The 27,660-nt window shown below is 41.5% G+C and overlaps 1 protein-coding gene across 1 annotated transcript in view; it reads right to left on the minus strand.

Moving 5' to 3' along the window:
• Positions 1–27,660, minus strand: part of LOC142663411 (pendrin-like) — a 57,965-nt gene that overhangs the window by 26,068 nt on the left and 4,237 nt on the right. The window contains exons 2-5 of the mRNA XM_075842030.1: positions 18,204–18,343; positions 3,846–3,956; positions 2,119–2,303; positions 957–1,121 (exon numbers count right to left, since the gene is read on the minus strand). Of these exons, the coding sequence (XP_075698145.1) occupies positions 957–1,121; positions 2,119–2,303; positions 3,846–3,956; positions 18,204–18,343 (601 nt within the window). The remainder of the gene's footprint in view (positions 1–956; positions 1,122–2,118; positions 2,304–3,845; positions 3,957–18,203; positions 18,344–27,660) is intronic.

Below are 27,660 nucleotides of genomic sequence, written 5' to 3' on the forward strand. Positions count from 1 at the left end.
GCAAATGTGGAGATCCCTTAACAAGGTGAGGTGAAAAGCAGATCAGAAACAATGCGGCACAAACTCACCCAGGCTCCTCTGTTGCTTTGTTTTAGCGTTCGGTGGGGGTTTTAGTGCTCGGACCCCCACCGATCAAAACTTCTGACATGTCAAAAGTTTTTTCAACGTTTATTACACTTTAAACAGTTGACACTATTATAATTTTTCATTTATGTCGAAAATATATTTCACAGCACTTTTACACATATTACTCTCACATGGCAAATATACAGAAAAATAGTCTGCTGGGGGCAGTGCATTCCCGATAACGTGCAGTGCGAAAAAAAACCTGGAGCGGGAGGTTCTGATTATGCATGTTGTTAGTTAAAGGATGTTGGCTGAGCAGAGAGCATGGTTAGAAAGGTAAATGGAGATAAGAGAAGAGATATAGAAGAACGGTGATAGCACAGGAAGACGTCTACACTTGGGTATCATCCGTAGTCCTTCCGACATAAACCACACACGGGTCATGCATCAACCTGCTAAAGAGCAAAGTTCATCCAGGAAGGTGTTGTCCACTGCAGCAAAGTCCTATATCAGTCCAGCCGATGCTTCGAAAAGTGCACAGTGATCTCAGACTTGTGTGAGGAAACCAATCCCAAGCTCCAATTTTGGGAACTCGAGTGGCTCACCTTTTTATGGATGAGCGGTCGTGGCTCTTAGATGTTGCCAATTCTTTATAACGGCACTTTGTCAGAGAAGATCGACCAGGCCATCAATTTGACAAACCGGCTGTTTGGAATGATGGCATCCTCTGACTAGTCATGTTAATCTTTGTACTTGAAGATCGCATGGCTGTATGTCGGATTTTAGTCTTCCTGTTTTGGCCAAATTTATCGATTTAGATCTATATACACATGTTTTTTGGCCAAGTTGTGGACAGAACTTCCATGAGGTTGCTCTTGTCTGGTACTTACGTATATGATTGACAATACTCCATTGTAGTTTTTTGTGGGGACGTTAAGGAGTTGCTTTATTTGAGACACAAGAACCTGAAAAGCTGCAGCAGTTGTAAATCCTCCGACCAGTGGTTCCCCGAGATATCTTACGATGAAACCAATCTGAAGGGCACCAAGAGCAATCTGCAAGTACAAGGTAGATATCATGTATAGTAAGAAAGACTTAGGAAATAATGTGAGCATTGTATGTAACCGTGTATCTCAACTATAGTCCTCAGGTACCCCCAAGGTTTTAAAGATTTCCTTAGTTTGAATGGTTTGAATGTATCAGGAATTTTTTGAAGGAGTTCTCTCTAGGCTATCCTGAAGTCATGCCCTGTTAAGGTTACTTAAATATACACTGATACATTGATCTAACACACCATTTAGTATTCTGAATAAACTAATGGGCAGACTTGGGCAGGGGATCCCCTAGTACCCCCTAGACCCCCCTCTGATCAATTCCAGTTAAATGGAAAAAAAAACGGTCTTTGACCACTAGGGGAGCTCACTGTATACTGATCTATTATTGCGATCAATGAAAGCTGAGAAAACAATCTGTATGCAGTGAACTCCCCCTCGTGGCAGCTACAGGTAGGCAGAATTCTAAAAATACTGGATGGTTAAGGGAAAGCAAACAAGGGTGGGGTCTCAGTGCTCAGTTCTCTACCGATCAAAACTTCTGACATGTTACTATGACATGTCAAAAGTTTTTTTTAAAGTTTAGGGATATATTTCCTGTACATCTCCGAAAAACACCACTGCAGCGAGATGACCGAGCACATATATTACTTATTAAACCACTGGATCACCAGAAATTGCCACTGGATGACCAAGTTTGGTAAAAGATGCCGAAGCCTCATCAGTGAAGGACATAAAAATCTGGACCACCAGAAGAGGTCATTAGGGACAGGACATTGGAACCATTGGGTTAAGCTTGAATATTGGGTGAATATCAGCAGACCTGTTGGCTGACGAGGCCTATTTTATGACACTGCGTTTGCGGGTCCATTGACAAAACCAGTAGCCCACAAGTCCTGAAGGCCCCTCTCGGATCCCTCACGTGAAGCTGTTTCTGATAATAAAATTATATTAGGGAACTATGGTCATCTTATAAGGATCACTATTCCAACTATGTTACCTGTATAATTCCAATTAAGACGCATAGTGTTCCTGATATTAAGACCCTGTAGGTGTCTCTTGCGTCTATGTCTATCTTTGTATTATTGGGTTCTGACAGGTTGTTACTCGCTAGAGGAAAGTCTGTATCCGGAGCCATTTGGAGAACAACGTCACCAACCATCAAACTGACCACAGGGAACGGTCCTGAAAAAAAATAGTTGAATATGACATGTTAGGACAATGATAAGCTTTACAGTCCATGATGCCAAAAATGAGCATTTGTCCCTACTTTTCCCAAAAACGCATTCAACTTGCCTGACATAGAAGTGAATAAGACTTTACTAATAAGTGGACGTGTCTGAATTCTAGATTTATGGTTAAATATGCTCCTCCGTGTTAGTAATCTAAAAACCAGGTCATTGCAGATTTGGACCATTGATGGTAACAGATGAAGTCCCTCAAGAGCAAGTTGCTCAGTACAGTGGCGTAACTACCGCTGTAGCAGCCATAGCTGCTGCTACGGGGCCCACAGCATGAGGGGCCCCATGCCCGGTGGCACTGCTGGCAGCCACTATGGCTGCTACAGCGGTAGCAGTGCCACATTCAATAGTATCTGCATCCTTAGGACACAGATACTATTGAACGCTATGGTAGAACAGGGAGGTATCTCTCTGTTCTGCCTTAGACTAGGCTACCGGCCACATTTGGCCTGCAGCCAATCAGGCGCAGGTACAGGATCCCTGCGCAGACCGGCATGATGACGTCACTGGATCACGCCAGCCTACGCAGGGATACCGTTGGCGTTAATGCTTTGGCACAGCTGCGTTTGTCGCGGGAATGGGGCCTAGGTGAGTATAACCTTTTTTTGTCTTATTTTGGGGGTGCTATCTACAGCGGGGTCTGTATGAAGCTATCAACCGAGGGGCTGTATGACACTATCTACAGGGGGCTGTATGGCACTATCTACAAGGCGGAGGGGGGGGGGGCGCTATCTACAGGATGGGCTGTATGGTACTATCTACAAGGGGGATAATATCTACAGGGGGCTGTATCGCACTATCTACGAGGGGGAGGTGGGGGCACTATCTACATGGGGGCTGTATGGCACTATCTACAAGGGGGTGGTTCGGGCGCTATCTACAGGGAGGCTGTATGGCACTATCTACAAGGGGAGGTGGGAGGCAATATCTACATGGGGGGCTGTATGGCACTGTTTATAAGGGGCACTATCTACAAATGGGGCGTGACACTGTCTACAGGGGGGATGTATGGCACTATCTACAGGGGGAGGGCTGTATGGCAAAATCTACAGGGTGGGCTGTATGGCACAATCTACAGGGGGCACCATCTACAGGGGGGCACTATCTACAAGGGGTGGGCTGTGTGTGGCACTCAGGGAAGGGGGCCCAGTCAAAAGTTTGCTATGGGGCCCATTCTTTCCTAGTTATGCCCCTGACTCAGTATAACGATGTAACACTTCACAGAAGGACTTTTTTTTGGCAAATTCAATGGGCATAGTTTCGGAAGATGGGATGGAATTAAATGTTTTGAACTTACAAATTTCAGCCAATGCAAGGATAATGGTGGTAAATGTACAGTTTACAGCCGTCCTACGGAGTTCCTTAAATGTTTTTGGTTAATTTTTAGCAAACAGAATGGCTAAAAGAGATCTCAGTTCGAAAGATTGGCTTTTACTGTACTCTCCCATTAACAAAGTATTAGATGTAATCCATATTTTGCACTTACCAATTGAAAGATGCCTGGAGGTCCCCAAAAAAACATATGGCAACACAGGAAAAAATGAGGAATACAGGCCAAACCCAACAGGGACTGCAGCAAGCAAGGCAAATGACAATCCTGAAATCACAAGGGATATGAATGAAGGTATTGTTATTGTGGAGTCTACAGCTTTAACAAGATCGTTTTTCACATATGTATTCATTTATTTTCTCCGCTCTGATACATTATATAATATTCATGTTGTGCAGGGCAGGACATTATTATAATTAATGCAATAAAAGTTGGTGCCTAATAGTATTATACTACTTAAGCCAAAATTTCAATAACCAGCGGGTTGCGGACATACTGGGCTACTCAACTGGTTTGACTTATGGCCAACTCTAAGGGTGTTGTCTAAATAGCCTCCCCGGTATTCATCCTTTAACCCCATAGGGGGATGTGGACTTCGCTGTGGGAAGACTACCAGGTCGCTACCTATTGAGGTGGTCCTGGTGTGAGTAGCAGCTGGCCCAATGGACCAGGAGACAACGGTGAAGTATACCATGGGTTCAGGCACAGGCAGATGATACCATAGCAGGTAGGTATAGGTCTGAGGTCACCGTTTGTAGCAGGTAGTGGGTCTCGGGCTTGCAGCAGGATACAGGTTGCCAAAGGGAGTAGGCTAGAGGCTTGAGTCAGGTAGCAGGATGTAGATGGAACCTTTGCAGAACAGACTAAATTTACACCAAAGTAGATCAGGCGTCAGGTGACCAGTGGGACTGCTTAATATATGTACTGGATCTGGGATTGGTTGGGGGACTGATTTCAGTGTGCTCGCCCTGGCCCTTTTAGAACCTGCAAGGGTGCGCGCGCCACCCTATGGAACACAGAACCAGCAGGGGGACACAGAGCATGCTGGTGAAAAGCAGAGTCACCTCTGCGTCTGTGGCCTCTGGGGAGAGGTAGCATGCCAGCGGTCACGGAAGGCTGAAAAAGAGAAGAAACAGGACGCGGGTGGGAGAGGTGAGCAACCCAGCGGCGGGGACCGTCAGCAGAAGTGGCAGCCACCACCGGCATTACAAAATTAAAAGCGTTCTAAGTCATGTGATATTCCATTTTCATTTTTCCATCGTTGCATAACAAGAGGCAAAATTTTTTTCGCCAATGTAGCCATATGAGGTCTTGTTTTTAGCGGAACGAGTTGAAGTTTTCAATGGCTCTATTTAATGTACCATAGAATACATTTGGAATGGGAAGTGGAATGGGAAATAAACAGCGACTCCTCCTTTGTTTTCCAGGTTTCGATTTTATGGAGTTCACCACGCAGTAAATCCCACGCCATATTGTGATGGCGTACAACCCGGATGAGAGAAATTATTCTACAAATTTGTCACCACTTAGATCACACAAATATTAGGAGGTCACCCTATGGAATTTTTTAGTTCTTCCTGCTGCTGGAAATGCCAAGCCCCTGAGGCAGGACTTTACCTGTGTTTGTGGGAATGCCCAGTGATACAGATGTTTTTGGATTTGATCATTTCTGTTACAACCACACATCTCATGACTTATTTCCCTTGCCCTGACGTGGACGATTTTTGGTAATATTGATCCAGATTATCAGCGCTGCACCAAATGTTGTCTTAAACTCCTTACGACTACTTGAGTTGCAGGGTATAAAACGTAAACATGGCTCCACCCCACTATTCACCCCCATTTAATTTGTTTTTGCAGAAGTGCCGTTTATTATGTGAATAAATTGGGATACTTTTACAAATGTGACAGCTTCATTTCTATCCTGCCAACCTATTATGGCCATTAGTGCTTATTTTGAGGTGACTGCTTCTCCGAAGTCAACTTTTTACCCACCTTCAACTTGTTTTGTCCAGGTGTCGCTAAAGTCAGACAGAATGTTCCTTATCAAGGAATCTTAGGGATGGGATTCCATGGGTCGGGAAACGCATCAAAAACAACTCGTGATAAAACCTGGAAATTGTTAAAATTCATTATGGTCAATGTCCAATTATAATAAAAAAAATTCTGGGCCGTGGCCTAAGCCTTGATAAAAGCAGACGTGTCTTTGAAGCGCTCGTCCTCAGGATTTATAATCTGCTGGGATCCTGCATTGCCTGTGTGTTCAAAGTACACACTAGACACTTCTATCATTTTTCTGACCTCTGAGACCCGTTCCGGGGGGTCTCTGGGAAGCTTCATCCTTGCCCACATACTTGAGGCCAATCGCGGCCTACCACGTACTGCATCCCCAGCCTTTCCTATTAGTGGCGGCCGCATGGAAGTCACAAATAGGAAGCTCAAGCTGCCTTTACTGGTTCCTCACCAGCTGGTTGCCTCACCGTTTAGGACATCGCTCTATGGGCAGCTGCTGGCCTGGAGAATTGGAGAGCCATTCGAGATACATGTGGTCGCCATTTCGGTTCCACAGAAATGTTCAGCCCATAAAGTCATACCAGGCCATCTTCTGAGAAGGGGTTCTTATTGTAGTGAACTTCTGCTCTAGAACTCAATGAGTCCACTGTTTTTCTTTACATCCAGGCTGCTGAACTTGACCCGGAGACGTGTCCCTAAGTGACTGTGTTGTGCTTTTCTGAATTCTTAGTACTGAATACTAAACACCTACTTTACCATGGTCAAAGGGCGCAAACATGACCTAACAGGTACGCCTAAACAAAAGAAATCTGTCTAAAATAAACAAATTTCTCAGAAAAAGGTCCCCTGCAGGCCCGCAAGGTTCAAATAAAAATTTACCAGTATCGAACGCCAATTCTGAAGTTGCGGAGACGTCGGATGTTGACAGCCTCAGGGTGAAGAAATGGCTGCACCTGTATCCTCCATTCATTTGTCTCAGAAAGCTATACAAAAAATGATAGAAAACGCTCTCAAACCGGTCATAAAAGACCTGATAGATACATTAGGAGCCGTGTGGAACAGTTAGAAGAAACTCAAGCCTCCCTCCCGACTTTTGGAGAATCCACATCTAAAGCTCTCACCACCTGTCAATCCCATATTCATAGCCTCCTGGTATATGTTGAAGATCAAGAAAATAGAGGAAGGAGGAACAACCTTGAGGAATGTACCAGAAACCATCCCTCCTGATTCTGTCATGGACACCACTTATACTTTTCTGTGACCGCTATTAAGTCCGAGTTCTGACTTCCTGGGCACATCGTGCACTCCGGCCAAGACCAAAATACGGGGGACCCCCGAGAGATGTTATTTGCAAGTTTCTCAATTACTTTCGAGATCGATTTTGAAATAAGTGAGGGAAAATCCAGAACTTGCCTATGAGGGGTCCAAAATTTGTGTCTTTCAAGATATTCCGACTGTGACACTCAACAAACGTAGACAAATGAGGCCGGTCACTGAAGCCTTGCGATTAAAGAAGATTCAATATAGACGGCTCTTTTGCTTTGAACAAGCTTTCTCTCTTCATGGATCTCTCAAGGGTATCAGACGTCCAGACAACATTTTTCCCTTGCGTGAAGATTTGGGCCTAGATCCTACCAACCCTCCCTTCATAGCAGCAGATTACAAATGTTACAGATCTGCCAGGTCTCCCAAAGACCTCGTCCTGGACAACCACTAAACATTGTCCTAGTAACAGAAGCCTTCCTGCCCCTGGAGACGGATTAATCTTCAAATTTCTAGATGTTTGGGTAACTTCTTATCTGTTTGATAGTTTCACCACTAGTGAGATGTGTTTTGATGACCGCCTGTATTACTTGCTTAGTTACTTGGTCATTATGTGACCCTTTGGTCTATAAAGTAGACATCTTGCCATATTTGATAGACAAGAATGTTGTTCACTGTTGATTATTTTTTTTAACTTGACCCTGATCTAGTCAAGTTTAATTTACTTTGGTGTAATATTGGGCTGATCCTCCATATGGCAAATCCAAAAAAAACCCCAGTAACACAACACATACACAGTATAACGTCTAGATAAGCCACGCCAAGAAGGACCAGTACCAGGACACGACCATGGACCCGACGTGCATTTCACCAAGGTTTCATCATCGGGCGATTGGCTGCATCAATCACAGTTACGTCATCCCACCTGCCGGCAGCGACCCGTCTCTATGGAAGACCAGGAAAGGTGGGGAGTATGTTTTTTTGTTTTTGTGGAATCGCCTGCACCCCAATTGGCTTTTTTTGGACTCTGTGAGTCTGACAGGGCTCTCAAGGGACTTGCGAATGTATTCGGACCGAAACGAATTTCAGGGCCGATTTAATAGAATCAATAGAAATTTGTTAATCACTGAGCATATGTAATAGTATTGATTGTCCATTTTGCCAGTTGGGACCTCTGTACTGCCATTGTACATGAGATTGTCTGTTTGTACAAATTGTTCACTATTGTTACGCTCTGATTGTATGATTTCATCCAAATGTCAAGCATAAGCAAGTTTTTGGAAATTAATAAAAATATTTTTTACAGAAAAGATATATTCTGGACCTTATTAATCCCATGTGTGCTGGTTTATCGGAGTACTGCAATACTTCTATTTTTACGCTGGTCGTCTTTGTTTTGCTTTTCTCAGTAAATGTCTGATTTGCATATATGGCAAAAATGGTTCAGCAGCTGCTATTAAAGCATGTTTTTAATTCACAGGGAAACAAATTCAACGCAACAATTCATTTAGAGGCTATTCCAATGGCAATAAAATAACTTGCGCAAATTTTATTGCTTTATAACAATCCCTGCTGATCACTCACATGTTTGATGGGCAAACAACCTATAAATAAGTTACACAACCTTCAACACAATGACATAGAAAACTGAATGAATTCGGCAAGTAGCCAAACGCAAATGACTCTGGTAGGAGGTTTGATTCCGGCTAAATTATAGGGCAAACGAGTGTTCACACAACGCTCATTCCCGATCATTGACCTGTGATCGAAAGCTCGTTCATCGGCTGATTGTATCATTTATGCAGCCGAAAATATTATCGTTGTCGGCAGCGCATCTCTCTGTGTAAACAGGGAGAAGTGCTGCCGACATGATGGAAATGTATGGGGACGAGCCATCGTAGTAATGACCGCTCATCCCCATACATAGCTCCGTGAAAGGAGCAAACGAGCGCCGATCAACAAGATGTCTCATTGTATCTGTAACGTCCGCGATTGCAGACCTATCATCCTGCAGACGTCTTCCTCCCCGGAGATGCCAGCACATGCGGCCATCCTGTCCTGCAGTGACCACTAAGGTGCGCGTGCAGGCTCATTCCCGGCCTTAAAGGGCTAGCGCGCACACATATTAAAGATTTGACTGATTACTCCCAGATCACCCTGGACTATAAGAAGGGCCATGCCCCTTCACTCATTGCCTGAGCATTCTTGTGTTTTCCTGTGTCAGTCTAGCAAATGATCCCTTGGTATTTTCCTGTTCCAAGTGTTCCCGTTCCTGCTACCTGTATCCCATGCTGCGTTGTTCCTGTGCCTTAAAGAGTTGGAGTCGTGCTGTGTTACAACACGCCTGGTGTCTGCTGCCAAGGTCCCATCTGAGCCTAGCCATCGCTACTGTCTGCACTACCACAGGTACCCTTGCTTGGATTATAGACTTTACTTGGTACCCTGTTTGGCCAGCTGCTATCCCAGTGGGTCCACATTCCCACAGATTGTGACATTATCCTACACATGGTCACACACCTTCCTAACTTGGGTGGCAGGACGGTAAGACTTTTGAAGGAAACAGCAGTTTCTTTTGAAATAGCACATTGTGGAAGAGAATTTGTGAGGTCAGGGTTCAGCCATTTAGGGGGTTTGGTGATATCAATCTACCCCCTTCCTAGTCCATGTATCAACATTCAACACCAACACTTCGTGGGTGCGGTCATCTTTAATCGTCCTAATGAGGTAATGGAGAAAATCTCCCCAAAAGTATTTTCTTCCCAAAATTGACAGGTCCCTAACATGCCACCCCCTCCTGCAAAACCAATCTTTGCATTGACATTTTTCTTGACGACTTCAATAGCTGTCATTATAAGAATACCTTATGGACAAATTATACACCGTTCTTCAAATTTCTATCTTGAGTGATAGTTGGTTACCCCAATAAATTAGGCACCGGCAATCTGTATATTAAGACTATATTAATAAATCTCGAGACATTCTTAGTAATCCTAGTCTGTTACGTGTTACCCAGACTGAGATGTTTTTACAAATTTGATCATAATTTTTCAATGTGAGTAGTGATGTCACTTATTCTGTATGAATTATTCATTTTGATATATCCTTTGAACAGTTTAACTAGTTATACTGTTTAATCAATCACAGTCAATAGGTTTCGACTTGGTTCACATTTGCTTTGGAGGCTCCATCGCAAATTCCATCAGAATTGACAAAAAGAATGAAACGCATGAAACGTTAATCTACTCATGAAAATAATGGACATCACAACGGAACCCGACGGACCCCGTTATAAGTCAATGGGGTCCGACGGGCGCCGGTGGTATCTCTCATAAAAAAGATGTGATGTCAACCGAGCCTTAATTATCATTATTTACTTGTAGAACTTGATTTAATGTGAATTCTTCCCTTTTAGTGGAACACAGATGGATTTTTGGAGTGGATTGCACACTAAAACGGAACGTACTGCAAGAAAAAGTGATGTAATTTCTGGTGGAACTCATTACATATTGTTCTTGTTATGCTCCTAAGAAAGGGGGATTATTTTGCACCCGTAAAAAGCATTAAAATTAAAAACTATTATTTTATAGTTACAATTGTTGCTGGATTTTTCCAGTTTTCTCATTAGGACATGTGGGAAGGACAGCACCCATGAAATCTCGCTTGTTGATACACAAACGAGGCCGGAGGGTAAGATGATGATATCTCCTATCCGCAACAGTGTTGTAAGTCTTAATATTAAAGGGTAACTAAACGTTTAAAAAATTATTGACGCATCATAGTGACGTCAGGAGTTTTGATCGGTGAGGGTCTGAGCACTGAGACCCCGACTGATCAAAAAATGAAGTGGCAGAAGCGCTCGGGGGAGTGCTGTGCCGCTTCATTTCTGATCGGCTTTTCTTGGCTTTCCTCGGAGCGGTGTACCTGCTCTATAGAAAGTCTACGAGCTTGTACACCGCTCGGTCAGAAACTAAGCGGCACATTGCAAACCCGAGCACTTCTACCGCTTTGTTTTAGCATTCGATGGGGGTCTCAGTGCTTGGACCTCCACCAATCATATCTTCTGACATGTTATTATGACATGCCAAAAGTTTTTTCAAAAAGTTTAAACGAAGCAGTTGGAACTGTTTGTGTTTCTTCTTTATTTCTATTCAGTGTACTCATAGGAGGTGCACATGGAACCGCAACGACACAATTGTGGAATATACCTACGTTGGGTGGATTACACTGAACACTGTTTGTTCTCCCTAAAAATATTTTTCTCACTGACTCCTCGTTTTGGTATTGGGATTGAGTGCAGTGCTAATACTGGATGATTGATATGCAACCCTGGTTTTTACCACTCGCCGGGAGAGTGAAAAACGACCTTTATTTGTATATTTTTTGGACCGTTAATATTGGGGAGGGCTGTCCTTTGTGTTTCTTTCCTATATAAATGTTGTTGCTGCCATGTGTTCCTGCTCCCTGACGTATACTTACCTTGGTCTGGCATTCCGCTGTCCCATGCCACTTCTCTCCTTGCTGCGCGGTGTCTGGCAGCTGCTCCTGCCACTGCGCTCAACTGGGTTCTAGCGCGCCCACGCTGACCCTGCTATTATTAAAAGGCCAGAATACGTAAATTTTGCCAGAGCAATTTGTTTGCTACAGTTTCTTGTGTTCCAAGTCTCCTAGTTCTTCTGCTTCTGTATTGCTGTATCCCCATGTACCGAACTTCTGCCTATTTTCAACCATTCGTGCCTGCCGCCTGCCCAGACCTATTACTATGTTCTCCGAGTTGAGCCTCTGCCGCCTGCCCAGACCTAAAGCTACATTTAGAACTCTGCCTCCTCCAACGTCAACCGTCGCCAAAGGGAGACTACTTTGGGGGTAGCGACTTGGGGTGCCCCCACAGCGAAGTCCACATTCCTTTACAGGTGTTAAAGGGTCAAGACCAGGGGTTCCCTTAGACTCCACTCCCTGGTGTAGCCCCAACTCAAATCTCTTGGTGACAAGGAGGGTTCACACCGCCCCTGCTGGCACTACTATTACCCAATCCCAGGGCTATCGTTAAAGTTGTCTTAATAAAATTGGAAATATCCTATGATAATACATTCAGATGCCACCAGTTGATGTCCATCCATATATAACATTTCGAGCTGATACAATTCCTTCCTTCTACAGGAACACTGGCTGTTAGGTTTGTTTTATGACTTTAGTTTCTCATACATCACAAATGTTACTGAAGTCTTTGACCTCTCATTAAGTTTAAAGATAGCTAGCGTTTCCAACTTGGGAAGAGGTGAACAAGCCTTACTAAATGTAACTAAGCTAACACTTTCTATTACTGTTAACTATTTAGTGCACCACATATGCCAAATACTGCAACCAGGGCCGGATTTCCCATAAGGCACTTAAGGCACATGCCTATGGGTGGCCCGGCGGAAAGGGCTCTGGCAGAGGTAGTCTATGGCAGCTTCTGCTGGGCAGAGCGAGCACATAATGGCTGTCAGATATTGACCGTTGCTGTGTGCTAGTCCCGCATCAATCTCTTGCTGCGAACCACTGGTGAAAGGAGAGGAGAAATTCTGCTGTGAACTGAGCAATGATCTGAACAACGGTAAAGGGGGAGTCCTGCTTTGACGAAAGCAATGTGAAAAAGGGGGAGCCCTGCTTGACCAAAGCAAAAAGGGGTAGAACCCTGCTGTGACCAAGGGGATGGGGAAACTTGCTGAAACCACTGAGGAAAGAGGGAGCCCTGCTTTGATCAATGGGGAAAATGGGGGGAGCCGTCATGGGAAGCTACTCTGTCAATGTGGGTGCACTTCTTTGACTACTGGGGGAATGAGAGCTCTGCTGTGACTACTGGGGGAATGAGAGCTCTGCTTTGACTACTGGGGGAAGGAGAGCTCTGCTGTGGCTACTGGGGGAAGGAGAGCTCTGCTGTGACTAGGGGGACCTTCTGTGACTACAGAGGAAAAAGGGAGGTATCACTTCTGTGGCTACTGAGAGAAATGAAGGAGCGGTACTAATGTAAACACTTGGGGGCCACTATGTAACAACTGTGGAAGTGATAGTGGTTGTGAATTCACCTTTATGTATGGAAAATATGGGGTCTAACTAAGACCCTGTAAAATAATGCCTTTTAGTGCATTATTTAGGTTTTCCCTAACACAGTCTACAACTTTTTGGACATTGCGAACCATATTCAACTCGAAAACCTATATTCTACTGGCCTATAGAAATAAAATAAGTAATTATACTGAAAGAGAAAAGTCACTTCATGGGGTTAAAAAAGTTTGAATGTGGAAAAAACGGCAATAAATACAATTTTCTTTTTATAAAGAATTTTTTTATTTCAGGGTTTGCCCCATCACAGACGACCTCTTTCATATGGGAGCCAGGTGATCACCGCGAGTCCGAGTCCTGACAGCCTCAGCCAGCCGGACATTTCTCCTGCAGTGAATGGCCGTTAAACCGGCTCTATGAAAACTTATAAAGGGGGCTCCTAATTAGGGGAACCTCGTCTATGATATCCACATACCCTAGTAGGGCATATCGACAGGGATTGTATTCATGAGACAACCCCTTTAAATAAAAGTGACAAATCCAAAATATTTTTTTGTTATATTAGGTATTCCCATAACTCTAACAACCTATACTATATAATTATTATGTTATTTAATAAAAAAGAGGTACCCTAAAAATGTGCACAAAAACGACAACTTATTCCAGAAAAAACTAGGGCTTCATAAAGCTACATTAATGTTCAAATAAAAAAGTGGGAGGCAAAAACAAAAAACATCCTGCCAAACAAAATTGGCCTTCAGGACGGATGATTTATTTTAGTTTTTTTGCCTTAACTGCTTCAAATTTGAAAATATTTCTTGTATTACATTACAACACATGTAGAATTTTTGAGGTAGAAGTTAGTGCCGAGTTACAATAATTTTTTGGGAAGGAAATGCAAAACAAAAAAAAAAAAGAAATAACTATATGGGGTAAGAGGTAGATGCTCTGATTTTTCACTTGAAGGATTGCACCTCCGTCTCAGTAATAACAATTCATGTTCTACAAAAGATTAATTGATAGTTGTACTAGTCGCAGGTCTTGAATTTTGTTATTTTTGATTGTTCTCATCTCGTATAAACAACAAATTCTTGCAAACCTGGTACAGACACATATACAACCATCTGGTACATAAACATATACGACCATCTGGTACATAAACATATACAACCTCTGGTACGTAAACATATACAACCATCTGGTACATAAACATACACAACCATCTGGTACATAAACATATACAACCTCTGGTACGTAAACATATACAACCATGTGGTACATAAACATATACAACCATCTGGTACGTAAAGATATACAACCATCTGGTACAGACACATATACAACCATCTGGTACATAAACATATACAACCATCTGATACATAAACATATACAACCATCTGGTACATAAACATATACAACCATCTGATACATAAACATATACAACCATCTGATACATAAACATATACAACCATCTGGTACATAAACATATACAACCATCTGGTACATAAACATATACAACCATCTGGTACATAAACATATACAACCATCTGATACATAAACATATACAACCATCTGGCACAGACACACATACAACCATCTGGTACGTAAAGATATACAACCATCTGATACATAAACATATACAACCATCTGGTACATAAACATATACAACCATCTGGTACATTGACGGCACTAAGATGAACCCAGGTGTCGTTATACACATTTCTTCGAAAATGAATTGATATAGAGAAAGTGGCAATTTTAGCACCACCTATGATTCGGGATGGCCAGTATGGTGGTACCTGTTAATTCAAAGGTGTAGCTAGGGGGGGGGGGGGGCTGGCATAGCATGTGTTCCAGGTGCTGGGTGCCAGGAGTACTAACCAACCTCTCTACCTTGGCCAGGATATTAAGAGACAGGGCTTTCATAGTAAATTGAGTCTTTTCGCCTGCTGAAGGAAAGTCTAGCTACGAATCTGTATAATGGTTGCTACAGGAGACAACAACAGAGTCGAACATGTCTGAGCTGAAACTAGAAAGAAAATAGTACCAGGCAGCATATGAAAGGCGTAGTCTGGAGATGGTCCTGGTCACAAACTAGCAGCGTAGTCAGACAAACCAAGGTTGGTGCATGAAGAAACAAGAGATAACCAAGAGATGACGTCCGGAGCTTCCCTATAGTTTGAGTTCCCGGGCAGAGAATCAGCTGGAGCTCCGCTAAAGGACTTCGGCACTGCTCTTGATGTAACGGTCCATATTGTATATGGACAGTGACATCAGCTTCACAAAGCTGGAGTCCACGGCGAGTGCATCAGAAATTCTCTGACACTGGATACCGGTTGTGGATAAGCCCCTGATATCACTGTCTATATATGGACAGTGATGTCTGTGGCTTCCCGTGGCATCCGTCACCCATAGGCTCCCATGTTAAAAAACTTTTATCGTGTGGTATACATTTTTTTTTGTGGGATCCTTAAGGATGGAATGCCATAGTCTAATACACTATTCCATCTCTCAACAACAAAAAAAAAAAGTATACTGACGTATACCAGGGGCCAAAAGAACACTTTTTTGGTCTCCATTGTGATAATGGAGCCCTATGAACATGTTTATTGTATACGTCGGGAGCTAATGTAGGGCAATAACGTGATGTGCATGGGGCCTACAACTGACGCACTGCGTTATGACTAGTGCAGGGACTGAGGGGCCGAACTGCAATAGTCATAACACAAATACAGTTTTGGCTATGATTGCTTCTTTATGTTGCTTAAAATAGAACCCAGCGCCACAGTGCCCCAATAACAGTGCGCCCATAACAGTGCCAGCCAAACTGGATGGGTGAGCTTTATCATAATCCAAAAATAGTGAATAAAAAATATTTCTACTTCTTCTGCCATCACAAAGTTACTAATTCTCTCACCTTGGAAATTCATCAAGATTCTTAATAGCACTTTAAGTGCAGAAGGCAAACCTGCCAAAATACTAGCCCTAACAGTGCCCCTATAATGTCAGCCACAGTTACTCCACATTAGAGACCTCCTCAGCAACGCCACCCACTGTCCACCATTGTTTGGAATTTTACTACCCTTTATATTGCTCTTCATCTTAATGTTCCTAAAGTTTTTGAACTTTTTTTGACCTAAAATATAGACTTGAAAGACTTTGATAACTTTATCATCCTCTTTAATCTTTAATTGGTTGTTTTATAGCCCCTTATTTCTTGTTGGAACCAGATCTTTCGAGTCATCAGAAGACACCACTTTTTCGACTCAGACTATAACCTGTCAGTCTCGGCCATCAGGATACCGTAGTATAATCCCAACCTGGCAGTTACGTTTAGCAAGTCTTTGGAACTTTGTCGAAATCTTAGATTAATGAGACTCCGATACCTGGGACACCAGAAGAATAGCCCACCAACAACTAGGACAATGATATTTGGTAGTCCGAGAAAATGATGCAAAATAAACAAAAACTGTAGATCCAAATTTGTTTATCATTCTCCACCCTGTGTAACCACCCATGAAAAGAGATGAGATATTGATGAAACGGATAACATTGATGAACGGGGTCAGGCTGGTGAACCAGAACTTTAATCACAAGAGATCCCTGGTGATGCCAAGTGTGTTGTAATAAAAAGTCAGTGTTTCACCTGTGCAGTCTCGTAACTTTTTTTACGAGACATTTATGAGATCCGCCATGTTCAAACTTCAATACCCATTATGAAAATGACATGGACGGAGGCATAATGTGGTCTACTTCATATGAAAGTTGGGTAAAAATATTTCTGATATATAGATGTTATAGGCAGTAGTATTAGGGTGATACGTTCACTACCAGTATCCTGTGGGCCCAAGTGTGTTTTCATTTGCATCATTGCGGACATAACGTATGTTGTATTTCGACCCAGAATTTGTAATGGTGATGTCCACCTAAGCCAGGACAAAGGATCTTTTTTTTCTGCCCATAGTCATGTTGTGATCAGGGGTGGGATTGCGACATTATACCGTCATTTCCATGACTGAAGAAATAGGTAACATGATGGGTAATGAACTTTGAACATGGTGCATCTCATAAATATCTGGTCGAAACGTCGAGTGGCTGCACAGATAAAACGAGGACGCAAAAACAAAGGTTTCATTTTTATTACAACACACTTGGCATCACCGGAGATCTCAAAGTTCTGATTCACCAGCCAGACCTTGTTCATCTACCTTTTCTGCCTCATCATCACTCTTATCACGGGCGGTAAAATGGGGTGATAGTCCAACTTGGATCTAAAGTTTTTGTTCTTAGTTCCTGTTTTTGGCAAATATTTCTTCTACCGTTGAGTTCGTCATATTCCAGGACCTCCGAGGATCAGTGAATAATTTTGTAGGACTAGGTCATGACTAGGTTACGTGTTGCTGGTTACTCACAAACCTGATATAGAAACTTTCTTGTTTTACATGATGTGGACTCTATGGGTATGTTCACACAAGGCGGATATACAGCGTATCCGCCCTGGAGCCCGCAGGGAATTCCGGCCAAAAAAACGCACCAAATTGTGCTGCAGTTTTTCGTCTGGCCTGTCCGCTGCTAGTACAGCAAGTAAAAAAAAAACAAAGTCTATACTTACCCGTAGCTATGGTGAGGCGTCCCTCTGACGTCCTGCAGCCCGGCCTCTTGGGATGATGTTTCATCTCATGTAACCGCTGCAGCCTGTGATTGGCTGCAGCAGTTACATGGGATGAAACGTCATCCCTGGAGGCCAGGCTGGACACAGAGGGTTCTGGGTAAGTATAAGCTTTTTTTTTTTTCTAAGTTGCGATTTTTTCTCAGTTTGTTCAAATCTCATCCACTTTGCTGCTACTGTATTACCCTGTGAAAATCCACAGTATTTACACCACGTGGGGACATACCCTGAAGCAGAACATTGTACAATCATTTTCTTGTTCTTTATATAGACACAGGGGAGAAGCAGGAGAGCATCGGAAAAACTAATGTAGTCACGACGCAGAGCCGGATCAGTGGCACAACAGATACCAGTGGTGCCCGATGGATCACATTGACTTACAATTGGGTCTGTCGGGTTCTGCCAAGATGCTCGTAGTTTTGATAGAAAAAATCGTGCTGCCCAGAGCCTCCAATGCAGATGGGAACATAGCCTACAGCTGGCAGTGGCCACAGGACTACTGATTGTGGATATATTTGTCTACTCACCCTGTAGCGTTGATACCAGTCCAGTACTCACACCCGCGATGATGTCGAATACAATCCACTCCTTCCATTTGTATTTAGGAAGCCAATCCAATATCGGGAAAATAGATTTAATTATCAGTAGGATTCTTCTGCCTGAGCAGCTGTTGGAAAACGTTGTATACAATTACAACTACAATCATTGAATACATAGAAATAAACAGATAAACAAAAGATCTGTCAGCTACAGATGCTCTGATCAGGTACTCCAACACTGACACCGATGTCATTGTCCATATATGGACAGTGATGTGGGCATAAGTTGTGGAGTCCCCAGGCAGAGCATCAGCTGATTCTTTGCTTGGGAACTCCAGCGATAGGAAAACCTCTGAATTGAACAAATATGGATGTCGGGAGCAGGGCTGGAGTCCCGGGCAGAGCGCTAGCTGATGCTCTGCTCGGGAATCAAGCAATAAGCAATGTGACTGCCCCTTGTGGTCATGTTCACGAACAGCACATGAAGCAAGAGCTTAGTCACGTGGGGCCTTGTCGGAGCGTCATCATTATTAGAAAAGCTCCAGCACTTCCTGAATAATTCACTAGGTTTGTACTGCACCATATAGTACAGAATTTAAAATTAAAGTATATTAGTAAGTTACTTAATTTAACATAAATATATTACTGCAATGCAATTTTTGGTCCCCGGATAACCCCTTTAATTTACCCTTCACAGCGATGCAGAAGACATGCTGATCTCGTGAGATTTACCTATTCTCGCGGGACCAGCCTCTGTAACTTGATCATTCCGGAACCGCATTGATAGGACTGCGTCACAGCGAGGGAGAAGACAATAGTGACTGAAGAGAGCTTAGGTCTCCTCCCTGTACCGATGCTAGTAATTAGCATATTGGGGATGAGACCATTCTGGGATTGGTCCCCTTTGACCAAGGACTCATAGCAGCCGTATGTTTTGTTTCTATGGTGTGTACACCTTTGGGTTTGTCTCAGTACATTACATTTTCACCTTAATGAGAATGAGAGTCTTCTGCTGATTGTTTTGAGCAAGGTAACATTTTATGCTGGCTTGCTACTCTTTAAAGACTATAATACGCCAATAAAACCGCTTTATAGTCGCTTTAGAGTTATATATTAACTCAATCAATATACATTTTATTCTCCCCTTAAATTCTTATCCCACATGCATGGTTTCCTCTGAACCATCCTCTAGGTGACAAAAAACAAAACAAGGAACGAATAAAATATTTCTAGTTTGGACTTTAATCATTTTCCAGACCATTTTTGTGTACCGACCAACCGACCAATAGTGATCACGAGAGTCGGGCTGAAGATACACTATGGAATAGAGACCCAGTGAACAGGATTACACAAAATGCTAATGCTGCATTCATGTTCCTTATATTTAAATTTATCCTTCACAACAGTTGGATCCAAACCCAACTGGTGTATGAAATATCAATTTAAAGACAGTCAAGCACTAGAAATGTCCTACCAGTACAGGTAGATATACTGTATAGAGATAGATATATTTTTATACATAGGAGCAGTATGTATATAGGAGGCAGTATTATAGTAGTTATATACTTGTTTATAGGGGCAGTATTATAGCAGTTATATTCTTGTGTATAGGGGGCAGTATTATAGTAGGTATATTCTTGTATATAGGGACAGTACTATAGTAGTTATATTCTTGTATATAGGAGCAGTATTATAGTAGTTATATTCTTGTACAAAGGGGGCAGTATTATAGTAGTTATATTCTTGTATATAGGAGCAGTATTCTAGTAGTTCTATACTTGTACATAGGGGGCAGTATTATAGTAGTTATATTCTTGTATATAGGGAGCAGTATTATAGTAGTTATATTGTTGTATATAGGGGCAGTATTATAGCAGTTATATTCTTGTGTATAGGGGGCAGTATTTTAGTAGTTATATTCTTGTATATAGGGACAGTACTATAGTAGTTATAATCTTGTATATAGGAGCAGTATTATAGTAGTTATATTCTTGTACAAAGGGGGCAGTATTATAGTAGTTATATTCTTGTATATAGGAGCAGTATTATAGTAGTTCTATTCTTGTACATAGGGGGCAGTATTATAGTAGTTATATTCTTGTATATAGGGAGCAGTATTATAGTAGTTATATTCTTGTATATAGGAGCAGTATTATAGTAGTTATATTCTTGTATATAGGAGCAGTATTATAGTAGTTATATTCTTGTATATAGGAGCAGTATTATAGTAGTTATATTCTTGTATATAGGAGGCAGTATTATAGTAGTTCTATTCTTGTACATAGGGGGCAGTATTATAGTAGTTATATTCTTGTCCATAGGAGAGGATAGACGTGTGCTTGTGAGCTCCCTGTTAGGACTATGCATGGCTTCTGACCCAGGTGGAGGGGAGGGGTCCTGGGCTGATGATCCTGGGAAAGCCCAGAGTCTGGAGTTTGACCTGCAGCATGGAGATGGTGGAGGTGAAGATCTGGAAATGGTGGCTGGTGAGTCAACTGAATCTCATGATGTTGGTGAATTGTGCACAAAAATGACAAAGAAAAATATCTTTAAAATGGAAATGCAAGTTCGCAAATTGAGAACTGAAATTAACCAAGAGACTGATCCAAAGGCAAAGCTGATGAAATGTGAGTGTCTTGATGTTTGTACACGTGAGCTGGTGATATTGAAGGAGAGATTGCAGAAAGACTCATGCACAGTGCCCAAAATAAAGAACCGGGCAATGGAGAATAAAAGGGAGACTAGAGCCCAAACTGTGAAGAGAAAAAATATCATTGCAAAAAAAGACACTGACTATAAGACTGTGTATAATATTGTGGAGCAGGGAAACCCTGGAAGATATGAGTGTGCAGTGGCTGGAGGATCACATCTCTCATCATGTGTGGGGTCTGTGCAATCAGTGAACAAAAATGCTGCTAAAGCTGCAGAGAAATGTGTGCCAGCTGACGAGGGGTTAACTGCAGTAGACTCTATGTGCAGTACTGATGAAGTAAATGCGAGTGGCACTCCTGGGAGTGAGCAAGAAAGTGCCTCATATACTGACATTATAAGTGAGACCTCGCTCACCGCGGTGATTGACAGTCTGATATCTGATGAACCAGCGGCTCAGGCTGAGGCGGACATTGCAGACCCTGTGCTGGAGGTTCAGCCGTCCGCAGTGTCAGTGAATGGAGTGCAGGTTACACAGCGATCAGGAGCAGACACAGGAGGATCTGCAGTACAATCAGCTGAGGAGAGGTCCAGTCCTGACCCACCTGTTGACAGACCTCAGTACAGGAGACTGTTCTCCAGCGTCACAAGACCGACTAACCCCCCACCTCAGAGGAGGAACGCGGTCAGAATCAGGTACTCAGGACCAGAGGAAAACCTCCCCTCCAGACTCTACATTGGGAAAGTTTTGTTGAAGGAGTTTATGAAGTTTAAAGCTTCTGAGGTGTTCGCTCTGATCCACGTTCCCTCCAGCAGGAATTATGACATCAGTTTCAAGCTGCAATATAGTCTAGATTTATTCTGGAGTATTTATAATGATACAAAGGAGCACGCGATGTGGGAGCATCTACATGTCATCCAGCTGACTAAACCCCAGGTAGTCACTGCCACCGTCCTGTTCCAGTCTGAGGTGGTGGCTCTGGCAGATTTGCAGCACTGGTTGAGCAGATATTGTGAGGTGAAGAGGCTGCCAACAAAGATCTATGATGAGGAGGAGATCTGGAATGGAGGATATTCTGTCAAGATCCAGCTGGTTCAGGAGAATGGAGTGACCAGACATCTGCCGCACTCCTTCTACCTGGGCTCGGAGAGAGGCATATGTTACTACCCTGGTCAACCGCGACTGTGCCATAGATGTGGGGGCAGACACCTGGCATTCAACTGTTCCCGTATTAAGTGCTCACTATGTGGTCAGTTTGGGCATGTGAAGGACGATTGTACAGGACCTGTCATCTGTAACCTGTGCTTAGGACCTGGACATACATTCCGGGAGTGTCCGCATGCAGAGCATAATAAGGAGGAGACCTTTAAAGGAGCCATGGAGGAAGACCAGGAGGATGTCTCCATATGTGTAGATACAACCCCAGAACCTGGAAGTCCCAGCGAGGATGTGAGCCAAAGTACCAGAGACCCTGCTCCAGAGACGAATGTCCCATCTATGGATGCTGCACAAGTGTCACCAGCCACTGAAAATAGAGGTCATGCTAAAAGCAAAATATCCAGTCACTCTGTCACCAAACATCTGCCCGACACCAGTAAGGAACCAGCTGATCCAGCCGCAGCGACCAGTAAAAAACCAGCTGGGCCAGCCGAAGCGACCAGTAAAAAACCAGCTGATCCAGCCACAGCGACCAGTATCGATGAGGAGGGATTTCAGACGGTTAAAAGGAGAAGTAAAACAGATGATTCTTCTAGGAAAAAAATCACTGCTGCAAAGAAATCACCGGAGTCTCCAGTGCTGGCGATAACTGGGGGACGTTACTGTGCGCTGGGGGAAGATGACCAGGAAGAAGAAGCAGAGATGGAGCAAGTCTCCTCACACAACCCAGATGACGAACCTCAGGATGAAGACGCTGACCCCCCAATGTCCACCAAAAGATGGGGTGTTACAGGACATAGCAGTGGAAGAAGGAAAAAAAGTAGGAAAGACATGTAACCAAGATGAGGCTGAAAATCACCTCCATCAATGTGAACAGTCCGAAGAATAGGAGCAGGCGGCAGGCGATATTCCAGCGTCTGTCTGACGACAAAACCAATGACATCTTTATACAAGAGACTTATGTACAGAGTAATGTCCCTGCTGTGTCCCTGCAGTCACCACATCTAGTGGGACAGTGAAGCTCTTTGCTGCTGTATGGAGACTTCTACCCCGAACTCCGTTCATATCATAGAGGTTCGCTATACGTCATAAATGTGGTGACCGTGTACCCTCTGTGGTGTGCGCGATGCAGCCCGGTCATCAATAAAGAAGAACTCTCCTGTAATACTGTCTAGAATAATATCATGAAAAATAGTTGAAACAATCTATACTGGAGCAATATTCATATATTATGGTTTGTTTAATTATTGTGATGTTATTAAGAGACAAATGTTTATTTTCTTTATCTGTTATGAGTGTATTGCAAAGGTATTGTAATAATTTGTTGCAAGTTTTCAAATAAAAAAGATAATTATAGTAGTTATATTCTTGTATATAGGGAGCAGTATTATAGTAGTTATAGTCTTGTATATAGGGTGGCAGTATTATAGTAGTTATATTCTAGTATATAGGGTGGCAGTATTATAGTAGTTATATTCTTGTATATAGGGGCAGTATTATAGTAGTTATATTCTTGTATATAGGGGCAGTATTATAGTAGTTATATTCTTGTATATAGGGGCAGTATTATAGTAGTTATATTCTTGTATGTAGCGGGCAGTATTATAGTAGATATATTCTTGTATATAGGGGGCAGTATTATAGTATTTTTATATTCTTGTATATAGGGGCAGTATTATAGTAGTTTTATATTCTTGTATACAGGGACAGTATTATAGTAGTTATATTCTTGTATATAGGAGCAGTATTATAGTAGTTATATTCTTGTATATAGGAGCAGTATTATAGTAGTTATATTGTATATAGGAGGCAGTATTATAGTAGTTATATTCTTGTATATAGGGGCAGTATTATAGCAGTTATATTCTAGTGTATAGGGGCAGTATGATAGTAGTTATATTCTTGTATATAGGTGCAGTATTATAGTAGTTATATTCTTGTATATAGGGGCAGTATTATAGTAGATATATTCTTGTATATAGGGGCAGTATTATAGTAGTTATATTCTTGTATATAGGGAGCAGTATTATAGTAGTTATATATTCTTGTATATAGGAGCAGTATTATAGTAGTTATATTCTTGTATATAGGGGGCAGTATTATAGTAGTTATATTCTTGCATATAGGGGCAGTATTATAGTAGTTATATTCATGTATATAGGAGCAGTATTATAGTGGTTATATTCTTGTATGTAGTGGGCAGTATTATAGCAGTTATATTCTTGTATATAGGAGGCAGTATTATAATAGTTATATTCTTGTGTATAGGGGCAGTATCATAGTAGTTATATTCTTGTATATAGAGGCAGTATTATAGTAGTTATATTCTTGTATATAGGGGCAGTATTATAGTAGTTATATTCTTGTATATAGGGGCAGTATTATAGTAGTTATATTCTTGTATGTAGCGGGCAGTATTATAGTAGATATATTCTTGTATATAGGGACAGTATTATAGTAGTTATATTCTTGTATATAGGAGGCAGTATTATAATAGTTATATTCTTGTATATAAAGGTCAGTATTATAGTAGTTATATTCTTGTATATAGGGGGCAGTATTATAGTAGATATATTCTTGTATATAGGGGGCAGTATTATAGTAGTTATATTCTTGTATATAGGAGGCAGTATTATAGTAGATATATTCTTGTATATAAAGGTCAGTATTATAGTAGTTATATTCTTGTATATAGGGGCAGTATTATAGTAGTTATATTCTTGTATATAGGGGGCAGTATTATAGTAGTTTTATATTCTTGTATATAGGGACAGTATTATAGTAATTATATTCTTGTATATAGGGGCTGCATTATAGTAGTTATATTCTTGTATATAGGGGGAAGTATTATAGTAGTTATAGTCTTGTATATAGGGGCAGTATTATAGTAGTTATATTCTTGTATATAGGAGCAGTGTTATAGTGGTTATATTCTTGTATATAGGAGAAGTATTATAGTGGTATTATAGTAGTTACATTCTTATATAAAGGGAGAGGTATTATAGTAGTTATATTCTTGTATATAGGATCAGTATTATAGTAGTTATATTCTTGTATATAGGGGGCAGTATTATAGTAGTTATATTCTTGTATATAGAGGCAGTATTATAGTAGTTATATTCTTATATATAGGGGGCAGTAATATAGTAGTTATATTCTTGTATATAGGAGCAGTATTATAGTAGTTATATTCTTGTATATAGGGAGCAGTGTTATAGTAGTTATATTCTTGTATATAGGGGCAGTTTAATAGTAGTTATATTCTTGTATATAGGGGCAGTATTATAGTAGTTATATTCTTGTATATAGGAGGCAGTATTATAATAGTTATATTCTTGTATATAGGGGCGGTATTATAGTAGTTATATTCTTGTATATAGGAGCAGTATTATAGTAGTTATATTCTTGTATATAGGAGCAGTATTATAGTAGTTATATTCGTGTATATAGGGGACAGTATTATAGTAGTTATATTCTTGTATATAGGGGCAGTATTATAGTAGTTATAGTCTTGTGTATAGGGGCAGTATTATAGTAGTTATATTCTTGTATATAAGAGGCAGTATTATAGTAGTTATATTCTTGTATATAGGGGGCAGTATTATAGTAGTTTTATATTCTTTTATATAGGGGCAGTATTATAGTAGTTATATTCTTGTATATAGGAGCAGTATTATAGTAGTTATAATCTTGTATATAGGGGGCAGTATTATAGTAGTTAAATTCTTAGATATATGGGGCAGTATTAGGGCAAAGCCACACGTGGCGGAATTGCTCTTGAATTCCGCTGCGGGCACTCCGCAGCGTTAATCCGCAGCGGACCCGTTTGCCCATTGCCTTTCACTTCTTTTTAGAAGGCTTCGTTTAGACGAGGCTGAAAATTCCGCTGCAGAGCATAGGCTGCGGTGCGGAATTTGGTGTCCGCAGCATACAATGGATGTTGCGGACCAGTGGCGGACTGGTTGCGGACTCATTGCGGAAGTTCTCCATTGACTTCAATGGAGATTCTAAATTCCGCAATGAAGTCCGCAGATGTCATGCACATGTTATGTGTGCTGCGGATGCGTCTTGCTTTTTTGACATGACATTTCTTCATTCTGGCTGGACCTATGTATCTCTAGGTCTACAGCCAGACTGAGAAAGTCAATGGGGCTCCCGTAATTACGGGAGCGTTGCTAGGAGACGTCAGTAAATAGTCACTGTCCAGGGTGCTGAAAGAGTTAAGCGATCGGCAGTAACTGTTTCTGCACCCTGGACAGTGACTACCGATCCCAATATACAGCAACCTGTAAAAAAAATAGAAGTTCATACTTACCGAGAACTCCCTGCTTCTGTCTCCAGTCCGGCTTCCCAGGATGACGTTTCAGTCTAAGTGACGGCTGCAGGTAATCACAGGCTGCAGCGGTCACATGGACTGCCGTGTCATCGAGGGAGGTCGGGCTGGATGCCGAAAAAGGGACGCGTCACCAAGACAACGGACGGTAATTATGAAATTATTTTACATTCACTAGGGAAAGTGCTGTCCCTTCTCTCTATCCTGCACTGATAGAGAGAAGGGAAGCACTTTTACCGCAGTCCGCAGCAGCTAGTCCGCATCAATTTACTGCACATTTTGGGCAGATCAGCCGCAGAATCTGCAACATAGGGGGCAGTATTATAGTAGCTATATTCTTGTATATAGGAGGCAGTATTATAGTAGTTATATTCTTGTATATAGGCAGCAGTATTATAGTAGTTATATTCTTGTATATAGAGGCAGTATTATAGTAGTTACATTCTTGTATATAGGTGGCAGTATTATAGTAGTTATATTCTTGTATAAATCCGCCACGTGTGGGCATGCCCTTATAGTATTTATATTCTTGTATATAGGGAGCAGTATTATAGTAGTTATATTCTTGTATATAGGGGCAGTATTATAGTAATTATATTCTTGTATATAGGGGACAGTATTATAGTAGTTATATTCTTTTATATAGGGGCAGTATTATAGTAGTTATATTCTTGTATATAGGGGGCAGTATTATAGTAGTTATATTCTTGTATATAGGGGGCAGTATTATAGTAGTTATATTCTTGTATATAGGGGGCAGTATTATAGTAGTTATATTCTTGTTTATAAGAGGCAGTATTATAGTAGCTATATTCTTGTATATAGGGGGCAGTATTATAGTAGTTAAATTCTTATATATAGGGGGCAGTATTATAGTAGTTATATTCTTGTATATAGGGGGCAGTATTATAGTAGTTATATTCTTGTATATAGGAGCAGTATTATAGTAGTTATATTCTTGTATATAGAGGCAGTATTATAGTCGTTATATTCTTTTATATAGGGGGCAGTATTATAGTAGTTATATTCTTGTATATAGGGGGCAGTATTATAGTAGTTATAGTCTTGTGTATAGGGGCAGTATTATAGTAGTTATATTCTTGTATATAGTTGAAATATTATAGTAGTTAGTTAGTAGTTATATAGGGGGCAGTATTATAGTAGTTAAATTCTTATATATAGGGGGCAGTATTATAGTAGTTATATTCTTGTATATAGGGGGCAGTATTATAGTAGCTATATTCTTGTATATAGGAGGCAGTATTATAGTAGTTATATTCTTGTATATAAGAGGCAGTATTATA

This window comes from Rhinoderma darwinii, chromosome 11 (assembly GCF_050947455.1).
Source record: "Rhinoderma darwinii isolate aRhiDar2 chromosome 11, aRhiDar2.hap1, whole genome shotgun sequence".
NCBI lineage: Eukaryota > Metazoa > Chordata > Amphibia > Anura > Rhinodermatidae > Rhinoderma > Rhinoderma darwinii.